The sequence below is a fragment of the Panthera tigris genome, chromosome E1, assembly GCF_018350195.1.
Source record: "Panthera tigris isolate Pti1 chromosome E1, P.tigris_Pti1_mat1.1, whole genome shotgun sequence".
NCBI classification, from domain to species: Eukaryota; Metazoa; Chordata; class Mammalia; order Carnivora; family Felidae; genus Panthera; species Panthera tigris.
Window position 1 is genome coordinate 41,242,172 of NC_056673.1, and position 14,134 is coordinate 41,256,305.

Sequence of the window (14,134 nt, forward strand, 5' to 3'; positions counted from 1 at the left end):
AACGGTTTTTCAGTTGAGTTGGATAAAGCTCCTCTCTCCATTTTAGTGTATTGAAGAGTATAACTTGAACTTTCTATAGTACCGTTTTTCTTTCTGCTTGTATTGAAGTTGAGTATTTTTCTTTGGTTAAATGTGGATGTTTCTATGGGGATATCTGTTGGCAGTTTTTAAAAGAAATTAACCTTGGAAGTTGTTTTCAAGAACTCTTAACAATTTTTCTAGCCTACCCCAAGCCTCATAGCTGTACGGGATTGAAATGACACCCAGAGCCCCAAAGGAATGTTGTTACTCTTCCTTTCTCCAGGACAAAGTCCTTTCCCTTGCAACACTGAGTAATGGACCGCTGTTGTCTAAAGACCCCACTGGTACATTCAAGATAATCCACCTTCAGGGTCTCTGCACTTCAGTGAAAGGAGGAGGGAGTGTGCTCATTAACCCACCAGCACCTGTTGAGCAGTGTTTACTGTAGTAATTTTGCATACATTTTTCTTTATTTAAGGGAACAAATTTAAGTAGGTCGTGTGGAATGTTTTGCTAATCCTATAAGGGAGGAGAAAACTTCTATTAAAGGGAAAATAAATGTAACGGTTACCTTTTTTCTTAATGTCAAGGCAGATGTTATTTACAGTCAAGTGAGGGGAGATAGAAACATGAAAGGCAGGGCCCTACATTAATCTGTAAAGTTAGTTCAGGGGCGGGCAAATGTGTGTGTGAGGCATTAGAGATCCTGACGACTTCCTGAATGTTTGAAATCTGCTCAAAGGTATCTAGAACGAGGCGGCTGTTTTGCAAAACTTGGATGGGGGCAAATTCTGAAAAAGTTTTGGTTTAACCCCAAAATGAATGAAAAAGCTTGCTGCCTGCGGCCCAGGTCCTCATTCTGTTTACAGAAAGGAGTCTTTGGTACAATCGGTGAAAAAAAAAGTTAACAGAAAACACTAAAAGCTAGTATTCATGAAAATGACTTCCAGAAAAAGACCCTCATCCAGGAGGAGGAAGGGTAGTAAACTAGTATTATTTAACCTGGTTGGTATTTATGATGAATGGTAATGTTAATTAATCATTAGCCATCACGATGTTTATTTACAGTATAATTCTTGACCTATTAAATAAACCAAAATTCAGACTGCAAGCCAGCCAGGCTGTTCATTATTTAAAACGTTTTTATCCGGGCTTCTGGGTAGAGGCTGAGCTGCAGGGTGCGTGTAATTAATTGGGTTGATATCGGGCGAGACCTGTTCTGACCTCCTGAGTCATACTGTAGGGGTGCAGGAGGACCTTGGAGTCCAGTCGTCCGTCCAGTTGTACATAACCGCTTAAAAAATGGTGGAATAAACGTTCTTTGAAAGGCCTACCTGGACTGACTGGTACTTGCGAAAGCAGCGTCCGAGATGCGTGGCGATCTTTGAAGAGCTGAGCGCTTCTCTGGCAGCTGAGTAGGGAGGGGGCGGGCCCCTGCGGGGTGGGGCGGGCCTGGAGGAGCTGGGGCGGAGCCTCCCCAAGCACGGAGTCAAAGCCTGGGGTTAGCCCCTGGGCTCCCGCACTTTCGGTTCTGCTTGCAACGATTGCTGACGTCCAGGGGTGGGGTAAGGCGCTCCTAGACCCTCCTTCCTTTCTATCCCTTTGGGAGGCAAGGGTCGAGGAACCTTGTGTGTCTCCTAGCCTCACGCAGGCACTCGCGGGTAACAGGCTCGACTAACGGCCTCGGTGTCTGGCGGGACTTGAAATTCTCCTTCAATGAAGTCCCAGCTTCTGCGCTCCCCAGCTCGGGCCCCTGGCTGAGCCCCGGAATAGGGCAGGAAGCGGCTTAGCCCTCTGAGGAGGCCGGTGTCGCTGCTCCGTCCTCCCTCCAACGTGGCCTGTTCGCTCCCCCAGGCCTCTGCTGAAGGGGGCCACTAGCCTGGCCAGCCCCAGCCGTGGCCTCTCTGGTCACCCTACCCTACAAGCCCTTCTCTCCAAAGACCATTCCAGAAATCTCACTCTTGGCTGACAGGAGCCCTGGATCCCAGACCTGAACCAGGTGAGGCTCTCTTTGATTTTTAGCCCAGTAAGGTCTGTACGCAGCTCACCTTGCCCACTCATTCTGACACCACTCCTGAGCCTTTGGAGAAGAATCTGGATTGTTAGCCTGTACCATTCCTTAGTGAAGTATCCTTCACTATCAGCCCTGACCAGTGCTCCCACTCTTCCCCTGACATTCTTTCCTATCTCACAGAAAGCAGTGAGGAAGAGGTTTCTGTTCCCTTCCAGGCTATTTTAAGGTTCTTAGCCGCACCTGTGACCAGTCTAACCTTCTTTCTCTTATTTCAAAGAATCCCTGCCTTCCTATTAAGCCAGCACCTGCCACGGCTCAGGAATGGAAGCTTTCCTTCCACGCCCAGGCTGGGAGATCTCAGGCATTTCTTCCCGGGTGTTCTAGACAACTCTTGAGAGTCCTCTTGTTGCAGAGGGTGAAGGGACTCTGGACTGCTGCCTCCCTCCACCACACCCCCACCCCCAGCCCTGTCCACTTCCTTCTCTTGAAGAGAATGACAGCTCAGCAACTTTCCCAGAAAAACAATAAGTGCTCTGCCATTCACTTCTGGAAATCTCTTCTAGTGAAATAACCTGCTTTTCTCGTCCCTCTTGCAGGTAGATTGAGCTCCCCTGCAGTAATGAAAGGAAACACACTGCGATTTCTGATGGGAGAGTCCCATGTAACTGCTCAGTTTTCCATCTCCTAGTTTCCTTGGGCTGGAGCTTGCTGACATTGTGATGGCAGTCCTTGCCAATCCTGAGAACCCAAAACCAGAGTTACATCCAGTGTCCGTGCTAACAAGCTTAGCAGTGAATTCTGTTCTTTTCTTATTAGTGAAAACTCCCCCTGAATGATGGGTGAGACATTCTCCCAGTTGGGTTCTCGGGAGGATGAGAACAAATCGATCCTGCCCCCCAGCCCAGCCATTGGCAACAAAGCTGCCTGCTACTCCAGCATCCGAAGCAGCAAGTCTTTCTGTTCCTGCATGCCTCGTGAAGGAACTGCTGGTGCCAGCTTTGTGACTTGTCCCACCTGCCAGGGCAGTGGGGAGATCCCAAGAGGTGAGTGGCCCGAGGCTTTGGAAATCGCCTGGAATCCAGAAAAAAAGCTCTTAGCAGCCAGCTGGGCAGGCCCCCCTGAGCCTCCTTGAATGGGGTTGGGTCTCCCAGCTCTTGGTCCCCCAGTTGCAGCTGGGCCAACAAGGAGCTAACTCTCCCTGGGCTCACTGCAGAGACACCCCCCACCCCTCCTGACCTGGTTGTTCTCCCCAGCCCAGGGGTCTCTGGCCTCCCCACTCCCTGAGCAACACTGTGCCTTAGGATTCAGGAAGTTAACAAATGACCTCTCCAAAGAAGCTAGGCTTTTCTCATTTGCTGATGTCTTACAGAAATTCACACCTGCTAATGAAAAGCTCGCTTCTATTCTGAGCTACCCTCCCTGCCCTGTGTTCCCAGTTCTGTGGGGCAGAGGTGGCATGCTTCTGACCCTACTCTGTGGGGTGTAGGGGTGCATCCGGGAGGCAAGCACAGGAAACATTTGTCATGAATACTTCCTGGCCCTCTCTCTTCTTTCTCTCTACAGAGCTAGAGAAGCAGCTAGTGGCGCTCATCCCCTATGGGGACCAGAGGCTGAAGCCCAGGCACACGTAAGCCCCTCTTCTCCCCTCAGTTCCACAGGACGTCACCCCTGGGGGCTGTTCTCTTTGTCTCCTCCATTGTGTCTCCCCCTGCGATTTTTCTCCGTTGGTTCTCCCCAAGAAAGCCTCACTGGGTTCATACGTACTAGCTGCATTTCCAGAGATTTTCCTGGTTTAAGAAGACGGGCATAGCAGATGCCACCTGAGGGTGGCCCTGAAAGGAGTGGCCCTGGCTGCAATTTGGGGAAATTATTTTTCCTAAGAACCTCCCTTGCTGTGGCAGTTCAGAGCTGCTTGGTCTCTTCCTGGCTGAGATGGAAAACTAGCTGCTCCCTGTTCTGAGATGCTTCAGAACCTCAGAGGCAGCCCTGAGTTTCACTGGGGGTGTTATAACCCTGTTTGTCATCTGGGTCTATTTGGCAGGAGTCCCTGCAACCTCTTCCCAAGTTCCTCAGCTTCAGTCTGGGAGCCACCACCCTGCCCTCCCCAACCACTGTACCAGAATCTGAATCTAGCAGTGCCCCTCATAAGACACTAATAAGGTGCTGTCTCTTTAATGCATATCTCAGTTTTGAATCAGATGGACAGATGATATCCTGTTCTGAATTTTCATATTCAGATTCACATCCATGTGGATGTTTCTTCCAGTGATGATAGCTAGCATTTGTTGAGTTTTGTTAAGTGTCAGGACCTTGCATTAACAAATTCTGTGAGGTAGGTACACTTCTCTCCATTTTACAGACAAGGAAACTGAGGCTTCGGGAGGTTAAGTAGCTTGCTTAGAGTTACTGGGCCAGTGGGTACAGAGAGCTGGGAATGGAAGTCAGGTCACTTGCCTCCCAATCCTGTGCTCTGACTCACTTTGGGGCACATCCGAACCTGGGCTGGTCCTCCACATCTGGGTGGGGGGTAAATTTACGGTTATGAGGGGGCTAGTGCAGGGGAGAGCCTTGTATATGGAGAGGAGTGTCTGAACAGCTCCCTGCTCAAGTTTCCTTGGTGTTCAGACCACTCCACTCCTCTTTCCCGGATCCTGCCTTCCCACAGGAAGCTCTTCGTGTTCCTGGCAGTGCTCACCTGCCTTGTGACTTCCTCCCTCATCATCTTTTTCCTGTTTCCCCGGCCCATCTCCGTGCAGCCTGCAGGCCTCAACTCCTCCACAGTGGCCTTTGATGTGACTGATATCAACCTCAACATAACGGTGGGTGGGTGGATGCCTGCACCCCTGGGCTCAACCCCGCCTTGCCAGCAGCTCTTCTCTATAGCCCTTATCTGGGGTTACAATCTTGGGCACAGGTTGCCAGGAATTTTATGGCACCCAGGGGGTGTGGAGGGCTGGGGAGAAGCAGGGGCAACCATGAGCCCCATAACAGATTGTGTAGGATTGGGACTGTACACAGTGAGGGGTCAGAATCGGGACCAGAGGAAAAAAACACAGGGTGCAGTCAGGGGGCATACCTGAGACTCCCGGGGGGGGGGGGGGGCGGCAAAACTGAAGAGAAAAGCCTCGCAGGGTGAGACTAGATCCTGTGCCAGCTTAATGTCTTCCAGTGACCCTTTGCCAGTAAGAGCTCTTCCAAGGGGCTCCTGGCATGTGGTGGGAGTGAAGCTCAGCCAGGCCTGGTGGTTTTGGAAGCTATTTGACATCTCCTTTCTAAGGATGGTCTCCCTCTCACTTCCCTTTTCCTTCTCTTTCTCCTCAGAATATCTTAAACATCTCCAATAGTAACTACTACCCCATCACCGTGACCCAGCTGACCATCGAGGTTCTGCACCTGTCCCTCGTGGTGGGGCAGGTCTCCAACAGCCTCCTCCTACACATCGGCCCTTTGGCCAGTGAACAGGTGACTCCCTCCCCTTGGACAGCCCTGCCCACAGGTGTATGGACACTGGTGGTGGGAAGGGGCAGCTGGGATTGGGGCTTACCCTATGCCCATTTGGTTGACAGATGTTTTATGCAGTGGCCAACAAGATAGGGGATGAAAACACCTAGTAAGTATCCCTTGATCTCTTCTCCCTTAGCCTCTTTCCTGGTTGGAAACCCGGTTTTCATCCCTACCAGATTTCTTGATGGCTTAGCAAACCCTGCAGTCAGCACTTGGCCTTCACTCTCATGACCAAGACTGCAATGTGAGGGGGCTCAGGGTCCCCAGCCTCTGCCTGTTTAGACCTAGGTTGGAATGAAAACAGGCCAGAATTTGGTTAATTCTTACAATATGTGACCTTGAGTTTTTCCGCCTGAATCGCTGAGGAAGATGAATGTCCTTGTTTTCTGTTGGTGGAGGGGCTAGCACATACCTGGGCCAGGCCTGTGGGGCCTGGGGGAATGATATTGCAGCAAGGGTGACATTCTCACCTTAGGCTGAGGGAGGGAGAAAGAGTGGGAGTGGCATTTGGGACCCCTGATGGAAAAGAGCCCAGGAGGCAAGGATACTGGGACCTGCAGGTCTCCTCTGAGCCGACAGGCTGCTCAGTGTGAAATGTCCCTTGTTCTTTCTCTCTCAGCAAAATCTGTTCCTGGATGAAAATCAAAGTCCACCATGTACTTTTGCACATCCAGTAAGTAGGGCTTGGAGCCCTGGTGTCCCCTCTCCTACTTCCAACCCCAGTCTCCCCTCTGCTCCACCTTGTGGGACGAGTCATCCAAAGCTAACTCCCTGGATCTTTGTTGGCTCATGGGAATAGCCCCTTCCCTATATCCCACCTTGCTTATAAGCCATTGATGTGAAGGCACAGGGCTATCTGGACTACAGGTGGGACAACTATCCCAGGCGCCTTGGCAGAGTGGGGAACAGAAGGAAGAGGGTGGGGTGTCTGAGGGATCCTCACCTCCCGAGACAGCAGAGCAGGTCCAGAGCTTTCTTCCTCCCAGACACAGCCACAAAGCCTACTTCCTCTCTAGGGGCACCCTGACCTGCTCCTGCCTGAGCCATTCAGAGCAGCTAGTCTTCCAGAGCTATGAATATGTGGACTGCCGGGGAAACGCGTCGGTGCCCCACTTGCTGGTCCCTCACCCGACGTGACCTGTCTGCTGCCCCCAAACTCCAGGCCGCCGCCAGCCTGGGCTGGATCTCCCAGTGCCTAAGTGACTTTGCCAAAGGAAAAGCCCCGCTTTATTATACCTCCCCCGCCACACATACCCCCTCAGCACAGGAAGCTCTCTGTGGAAGTTAACTTTACAGACGTGCGCACACGCATCCCCTGATGTCCACAAAAAAAGAAGTTTGGTTCTTCTAGGGGTTTTCCCCTTGGTCTGTCTTGAGGAAAGTCTGACCTGATGTTCTTCAGAGCTGCTGTAGCATCCCTGGAGTGGCACCTGCCCTTTCGGTGCTGAGCACCTTGGTTGCCTAACTTCTCTAGAGCTGGCCTTCCTCCTGCCTGAATGAGGAAAGCTTTAATTTTATCTGGGTCTTAAAACCTGGATCTTTTTTCAAGTTCTCCACCCAGGGAGGGGATTGGGACTTGAGGGACATCCGTGCTGTCTCATGCCTCCCTGCTTTGGTCATGTGACAAAGTGATGGTGATGGTCTGCTTCTCTCCTGGTAACTTGTCCCCTCACAGCAAGATTGGCTAAGGCCCTTTGACCCTGCATCCTCCCTGGTTAAAGACTGTTCCTGTTCCTAGGAAGACAGAGCCGTTCTCTGGCTAAAGCTCTTCCTGCCACAAAATAGTTTTATTATTCTCGCCACAGCCGGAGCCAAAGTAGTAGGGGAGGAGAGGGAGGCACCCCCTCTGCCTAAGAAAAATGGAGATGAAACCAGAATCATCTGATAAGTTGTTTATTGAAGGAAAGCTTCTGGCTGGTGGTGAGGCGACAATCCTGAGTCCATGTGGGGACACAGGTAGGTCAAATGGTGGTCCCAGCTGCTCTCCCATGAAAGCCTGCAGAGGTGAAGCTGTCGCGATTCTCAAGATTCCGCAAGCTGCCGGGCTCTGCAGCATCCCTGGCTTAGTACCAGGTCCCGTCCTGCGCACCCAGAGTCCTCTGCTTTCCTTCAGGAATTGACAGTATGGAGCTGGATACCAGTAGGGACTGGTCTTGACCTCTCCTCTTTGCTGTCGCTCAGATGAAGCTAAGTCCCAGATAACCCAATTTCCCACTGGGCTCCAGGTGGAGGCGGTTTGTTTTGTAGCTGAGCCAGAATGGTAATTGCTCCCTAAAGGCGGCTGTGGTTTTCCTCAGGGAGATGAACTTAGGTACTGGGGAAAGTGAATGTGAAGCTGGATGGCTGGAGAAGGGGAAGTGTCACAGCACCTGGCTAGTTGGCTGGGGGGGGGGAGTCAAGAAGGTGCCAGCAGGAGCACAGAAGTCCAGAAAGGCCAGGCTGGAGTTTCTGCTGTATGTACGTTGCCGAATGTGTAGAGTTTATATTGTATTCAATAAACTGTACTTGACAGTGTTAAAAAGTCTCCTGTAAGTGGGCAGGGAACTGGTGTACACTCCCAGCCTGTTTCTTAGTGTCCGGGTGGGCGTCGAGCTCTCTTCCCCAGGCCCTGAGCTCCTCTGATAACATGTACGGCTTTTCTGGCTCTGAGAGATTGCTCCCAGGAGCTCGCTCTCTGCCTTTCTCTCATTGTTTGTCTATTAAGCTCCCTCCCTACTTTAAAATTTTTTTTTTCTATGTTTGTTTATTTCTGAGACAGAGCATGCGTGGGGGAGGGGCAAAGAGAGCGTGAGACACAGAATCTGAAGCAGGCTCCAGGCTGTGAGCTGTTAGCACAGAGCCCGATGCGGGGCTCGAACTCACAAACCGTGGGATCATGACCTGAGCTGAAGTCAGTCGCTCAACCGACTGAGCCACCCAGGCGCCCCAACTCCCTCCCTACTTTAATATTCCTGTTCTGTGTCCCCTTCCCCCCTCCCCAGCTGCCCCCGCTCAGGAAACACTGCACTGAGGGGCTCCTTCAGCCTGACCCACAGGCGATGCTGTGTGGGCTACAGTGAAGGGCTCCAGGCATCCCCTCACCAGTCCAAGGCGGAAAAGGGGGCAGCCTAGGGGGTCCCGGGTGCCAGCTTCAGGAAGTGGTAAGAGGGCTGCCTGAGGTCTTCGGAGCCTTTTGACTGCCTCTGCCACACACGGAAGGGAGAGGCCTATGGGGTTTTGTGGGTGAGTCCCGCCTCCCCTTCCCAAGGTCAGGTGTCCTGTGCTTGAGGCTACAGCCCCCCTTACTCTGAGCTCTTTTCCACCCCTGCCTCCCATCATGCAACCACTCAGCGCCCACTAAGGGCCCAGCACTGGGGGGGCCCTGCCTGACACCTCTAATGCTGCCCCAGGCTTGCTGTGGTGTGATGCAACCCCTCCTTCCCCAGCCGTATCTCAGTAAGCATTGGCCAGGGGGTAGGGGTGATGGCTCCCGCTAGCATCCTAAACCTAAAGCCCCCCCAAAGACCTATCCTTGCTAAACAAGGGTTAGCAGTGGAGCTATATAGACTTGAGAGGGCCAAGACAAAGTTCCCCCAATGGCTTTGCCTACAGAAGCATGGAATTGCCGCCTTTCTTCTCCCACCCAGTCCGTCCCCTTCATGGGTCCTCATGCCCCTGTCCCTTCATCCCAGTCTCACAGAGCTGACCAATCTCTTGATTCTTTTCAGGAGGCCATCACATTTTATTCCCAGCTAGCCTCCTCTTCTAGAGTGGATCAGGAGGAGCCTTCGGAGTGGAGATGCTGCCAGGGATGAAAAAGTGTGGGGCTCCTCATCTGGGTTATTTTTTTGCTGATGGCCGGTAGGGGTGGGGGTCTATCTCTGGATCACCATTGCTGTGTGTAATTCGTTGACTGGGAAGAGGGAGAGACAGGAGGCAAAGCAAGTTAGTTAACAGTTTCTGGGCCTGCTGATTCCTGAACATTGTATCAAGCCCTTTGAGGCCAGAGGATTCAAAGTAAAATGGAGCAGCCCAGTCCTCATCCTAAAAGGGCTAGAGCATCAGGGTCTCTCATCCTTTGCACCTGTGTCAGAGACTCACTTTCCAAAGCCTGTACTGTTTTGTGTCCTCATCAAGAGTGACCGCCCTGGGTTTGAAGGCCTGCACTGAGCCAGGTTCTAAAGTAAACGCTTTTGATGCCTTCTCTTTTAATTGCCACATTCAGTGGTCCTGATGCCTCTATTAAGGAAGTGGTATTATCATTCTCATTTTCTGGATGGGGCCGATGAGGGACTGGCGATCCTGAGACTCCCAGCCTCTGGCTTCATGTCTTGCCTTCCTCCTGCTCCAGCTGCCTCTGCCCGGATCAGCACTTAAAACAATAGATTGTCAATCCCTCCATTTATGTTTAGTGTTGAGCAACAGGCCTTCCTTGGACATTTTTGTGAAGGCAACAAATGGAGGAATGGACCATCCAGAAGTGACTATATAATTGCAAATCAAGACTTTATATAATTGACTTTATAAAATATAAATAATTGCAGCCCCTTCCACCAAGGAAGCTTCTCTAGGATTCCATCCACACTTACACACATACACACTCTCAGACACACAGCCAGAGTCTACCTGTCTTTCACACTGTCTCACCGTGAATCGTGAGTGCTCAGTATATTTATCTGGATTAGATTGGAATGATTTCCTGAAACCTAATGATGAAACAAAGCACAAGTTACTCATCTGACAGTTTCTGCAAATGGATCATGGCAGAGCTGGGCCCTTTACTATGTGTCTGGCAGGGGGGGGCGGGGGCAGGTGGCAGCCCTTACCTAGGGCAAGGCACCCACTGAGCCCACCCAGAAAATTCCCAACTGGGAGGCTGTGCTGGGATTCCCTGTTCCAGCCCTCTCAGGCACACTATACTGCTGTTAAGCCTACAACTCAGATCCCACCCTCTGACCACCCTCACCCTGGAGGAGGGGTCCAACTTCTCAACCACCCTCTGCAAAAGACAGCAGCCTCCTTCGCAGCCCCAGAGTGATGCAACGGTACCCACAGGAAGAGATCCTCAAGTAAAGGCCAAAGGTACTGGGGAGAGTCTGACACAGTGGAGGACAGATGTGGATTCTGGACTATAGGGCACTCTCTCCTCACCACCTCCCTTCCCAGGCATCTCACCAGGGTTTTGAAGGAATTTGTTAAAGTTGGATCGCCCTGGCAATTGATGGGCTCCCACTGAGCTAAGCTGGGGACCTGGCCTTTGGGAATCCTGCGGAATGTGCGCGGAGGTGCACTGAGTAAGAGAGTCTTGGGCATTCTGTGGCCTTGGCGACGGTGGTGGCTGTGGCGGCGGCGGCGGAGGCAGGATCTGGGACTGTTCTGCGAGCTGTGGCCGCCGGGGCAGCTGTGCTCCGACTGGGGTCCCCTGCGGCTGTGGCTGCGCTGGTGGAGGCCCCAATGGCCACTGCTGGTCTTGCTGAGACTCCACAGGTGGCTGGGTTTTTTCCTCAGACTGGCGTTCCTCCTGTTGGAGTTCCTTCAGTTCCTGGCAAGAACCACCCCCCCCCACCCCACCCCCAGCTAGTGGCATCCTCCTCCCTCCTCATTCATTCATCACCCATCTGCCAGAGACACCGCGGAGAGCCAGGCAATGGAGGAAAGGAGAAACAGATGTGGCAGGAAGGTCTCTATTCCAGGGAGTGGGAAGCTAGTCTATCTCCCTTCACCCACCACAACACCGAGAACTATTTCTTTGGTGACTGTGTCCCCTGGCACAGCGCTGGCCCAGGAAACAGCAGCCTCTCAGCACCCACCTCCCAGCTCCGGAGCTATGCACTGAGAACAGTTTTCAGTGCAGGAGAACAAAGGATACTTTCTTGCAAACACTTTGAAACAGCACTGTCCAATTGAAATATAATGCATGCCACAAGTAATTTAAACTCTTCTAGTAACCACATAAAAAAGTAAGAAATAGGTGATGCTAATTTTAATATATTTTGGTTAACCCAGTACGTCCAAAACATGTAATCAGCATGAAAATATTAATATTAATGAGATTGCTTATATTCTTTGTTTCTGTACTAAGTCTGCAAAACCCACCATGTATTTTATATGTAATAGTACCTCTTAATTCAGACACTAGAGTTTGATCGAAACTAATTGCTTTATATTTAGATTTCATAAAATGTATAGTTGAAAAAGATTTATGGGGCACCTGGATGGCTCAGTCCATTAAGTGTCTGACTTCAACTCAGGTCATGATCTCATGGTTCCTGAGTTCCAGCCCTGCATGGGGCTCTCTGCTGGCAGCATAAAGCCTGATTGGGAATCTCTGTCTCCTCCTCTCTCTGCTCCTCCCCTGCTCTTACTCACATGTGTCCACACTCTCTCTCTCTAAGTAAACATTATAAAAATAATAAAGTTCTTAAAAAAAAAAAATTATCGGAACGCCTAGGTGGCTGGCTCAGTGGGTCAGTCAATTAAGCAACCCACTTCAGCTCAGGTCATGATCTCATGGGTTGTGAGTTTCAGCCCCATGACAGGCTCTGTGCTGACGGTGCAGAGTCTCCTTCGTATTCTGTCTCCCTCCTCTGCCTCTCTCCCCCAACCCAAAATAAATAAAAATAAAATAAAGCATTAAAAACAACAACAACAGGGGCACCTGGGTGGCTCAATCAGTTAAGTATCAGACTCTTGATTTTGGCTCAGGTCATAATCTCAAGGTTGGTAAGATCCAGCCCCCGAGTCAGGCTCCACGCTGACAGTGCTGAGCCTCCTTGGGATTCTCTTCCTCTCTTTCTGTCCCTTCCCCGATCGTGTTCTCCCACTCATGCTCCCTCTCTCAAATAAACATTAAAAGAAAAAAAAAAAAAAACACTTCAATAGGATCTCTAAAAAAAAAGATTTACGTATCCAAGTTGTTTTAAACATACTTAAAAGCTTTCCAATATATAAAAAGAGTATTTTTAAATTTATTTTTAAATTAATTAAATGTATATAACATTTAAAATTTAGTTCCTCAGTCTCACTAGCCACATTTAAAGGACTCAACAGCACACAGGCTAGTGGCCACCCTATTGGACAGCACAGTCAGGTCTGGGGCACCTGAGTGGCTCAGTTAAGTCTCCAACTCTTGATATCAGCTCAGGTCATGATCTCATGGTTCTTGAGATCTAGCCCTGTGTCAGACTCTGCACTGACCGAGCGAGCTGAGCCTGCTTGGGATTCTCTCTCTCCCTCACTCTCTGCCATTCCCCTGTTGTGTACATGGGCACATTCTCTCTCTCTCTCTCTCTCTGTCTGTCTCTCTCTCCTCTCTCTCTCAAACTTTAAAAAAATAAACATTAAAAAAGTTGTTTTTTTTTTAATGTCTATTTTTGAGAGAGACAGAGAGTGCAAGCAGGGGAAGGACAAAGAGAGGGAGACATAGAATCCCAAGCAGGATCCAGGCTCTGAGCTGTCAGCACAGAGCCTAACACGGGGCTCAAACTCACGAACTACAAGATCATGACCTGAGCCAAAGTCTGTTGCTTAACCGACTGAGCCACCCAGGTGCCCCAATAAATAAAAATTTTTAAAAATAAAATCTCTCAGACCTGACCCTCCCTGGATCCCCCACTAGCCCTCAGCCTAGTACAACAGCAAAGCTGAGTTACCCTAATACACACACATGCGCGCGAGCACACACACACACACACACAGTGCATCCCTGAGAACATCAAAGGACCTTACTTTCCTCCTAACCCCAGCAAAACATTGACCAAATACCTTCCTAGGGATCTGTCTTCCCTTCCCATTCCCTTCCTGCCCCGGGAAGCCCTGATGAAACTGGCCCCTCTCATGCACCTGCTCTTGGTCTTTCTGCTGCTGCTGCTGCTGCTGCTGCTGCTGCTGCTGGGCCATCACCCACCTCCTCCTGTCCAAAGCCATCTGCCTGCGACGGGCCTCCCAGTGGTAAGCGCTGCCCATGATGGTGGGGGCAGCAGAAGGGGGTGGGGGCAGGCAGAGCCCAGGTTGCTACCACTGCTCCCATCACCTGTGTTTCCTCTCCCACCCCACTGCCTGTAACCAGAACCACCTCACAATGTGGCCACTACCGGGGCAACTGGGCAGGCCTCCTCTGCCCTGGGGAGGAGGGAAGCTGTCCTCCTGAGTTGCCTAGGAAATGCCTGTAAATTACCTTTCTCTCCAAGGTCCTGTGCAGGCAGAAACCTTTCCACCTTAGCTTTGAGTTTCCATGGGCCCCAGGGACAATTTCTGAGTCAGCTGGCTTTTCTCTCTGATTTCTTCCTCCCACCCTTCCTAGGATCCCTGGATCCTCATCTGGCCCTCTGCTGACCCCTCCCTCCCCACTCCCAAAGTTTTCAGGAGTTCCCTCAGTCTTCCATCTCCTCCGGCTGTGCTGAGTCAAGAGGGAAGAAAATGTAAAATCCATCTAACCTTCACTGGAGTCTGAGCCCTGTGAAAGCAATTAGCAAGTGGCCTAGTCCTGGGGATTTATAATGCTGGGCTCAAGCCTAGTGTCTACCTCTTCCTCTGACCCTGGAGACCCTACATAACTTCTCTGGATCTTAGTTTCCTTACCCGTAGAACAAGAAGGATATTACTTATTACCTCCTT

The 14,134-nt window shown here is 50.9% G+C and overlaps 2 protein-coding genes across 4 annotated transcripts; one reads left to right on the forward strand and one right to left on the reverse strand.

The window, feature by feature from the left end:
* The first annotated feature begins 1,511 nt into the window (after positions 1–1,511).
* TMEM106A (transmembrane protein 106A) lies at positions 1,512–8,060 on the forward strand. Of its 3 annotated transcripts, XM_007087699.3 has the most exons (8): positions 1,527–2,020; positions 2,852–3,078; positions 3,599–3,662; positions 4,701–4,854; positions 5,357–5,497; positions 5,602–5,645; positions 6,159–6,212; positions 6,556–8,060. In XM_007087699.3, the coding sequence occupies exons 2-8, from the start codon at positions 2,868–2,870 to the stop codon at positions 6,674–6,676; spliced, it is 789 nt and encodes a 262-aa protein (XP_007087761.1). In that variant the 5' UTR covers positions 1,527–2,020; positions 2,852–2,867; the 3' UTR covers positions 6,677–8,060. The 3 variants fall into 3 exon arrangements, with proteins under 3 accessions (XP_042823531.1, XP_042823532.1, XP_007087761.1); XM_042967598.1 differs by lacking the exon at positions 5,602–5,645 and having other exon boundaries at positions 1,522–2,020; XM_042967597.1 differs by lacking the exons at positions 5,602–5,645; positions 6,556–8,060 and having other exon boundaries at positions 1,512–2,020; positions 6,159–6,549.
* Positions 8,061–9,236: 1,176 nt separating this feature from the next.
* Positions 9,237–13,559, reverse strand: CCDC200 (coiled-coil domain containing 200). Its single transcript, XM_042967205.1, has 4 exons — positions 13,361–13,559; positions 10,694–11,039; positions 10,166–10,224; positions 9,237–9,431 (listed from the first exon to the last, which is right to left on the reverse strand). The coding sequence occupies exons 1-4, from the start codon at positions 13,481–13,483 to the stop codon at positions 9,405–9,407; spliced, it is 555 nt and encodes a 184-aa protein (XP_042823139.1). The 5' UTR covers positions 13,484–13,559; the 3' UTR covers positions 9,237–9,404.
* Between the last annotated feature and the right edge of the window lie 575 nt (positions 13,560–14,134).

Bases quoted from the DNA above. Each gene is read 5' to 3' on its own strand.
- TMEM106A (XM_007087699.3), top strand. From the start codon at position 2,868: ATGATGGGTGAGACATTCTCCCAGTTGGGTTCTCGGGAGGATGAGAAC. The intron at 3,079-3,598 runs GTGAGTGGCCCG...TTCTCTCTACAG, and splicing joins CAGTGGGGAGATCCCAAGAG to AGCTAGAGAAGCAGCTAGTG. The intron at 5,498-5,601 runs GTGACTCCCTCC...TTTGGTTGACAG, and splicing joins GCCCTTTGGCCAGTGAACAG to ATGTTTTATGCAGTGGCCAA.
- CCDC200 (XM_042967205.1), bottom strand. From the start codon at position 13,483: ATGGGCAGCGCTTACCACTGGGAGGCCCGTCGCAGGCAGATGGCTTTG. The intron at 10,225-10,693 runs GTGAGATGCCTG...TTTCATCATTAG, and splicing joins CAAATTCCTTCAAAACCCTG to GTTTCAGGAAATCATTCCAA. The intron at 9,432-10,165 runs GTGAGACAGTGT...CCCTCTTCCCAG, and splicing joins CTGAGCACTCACGATTCACG to TCAACGAATTACACACAGCA.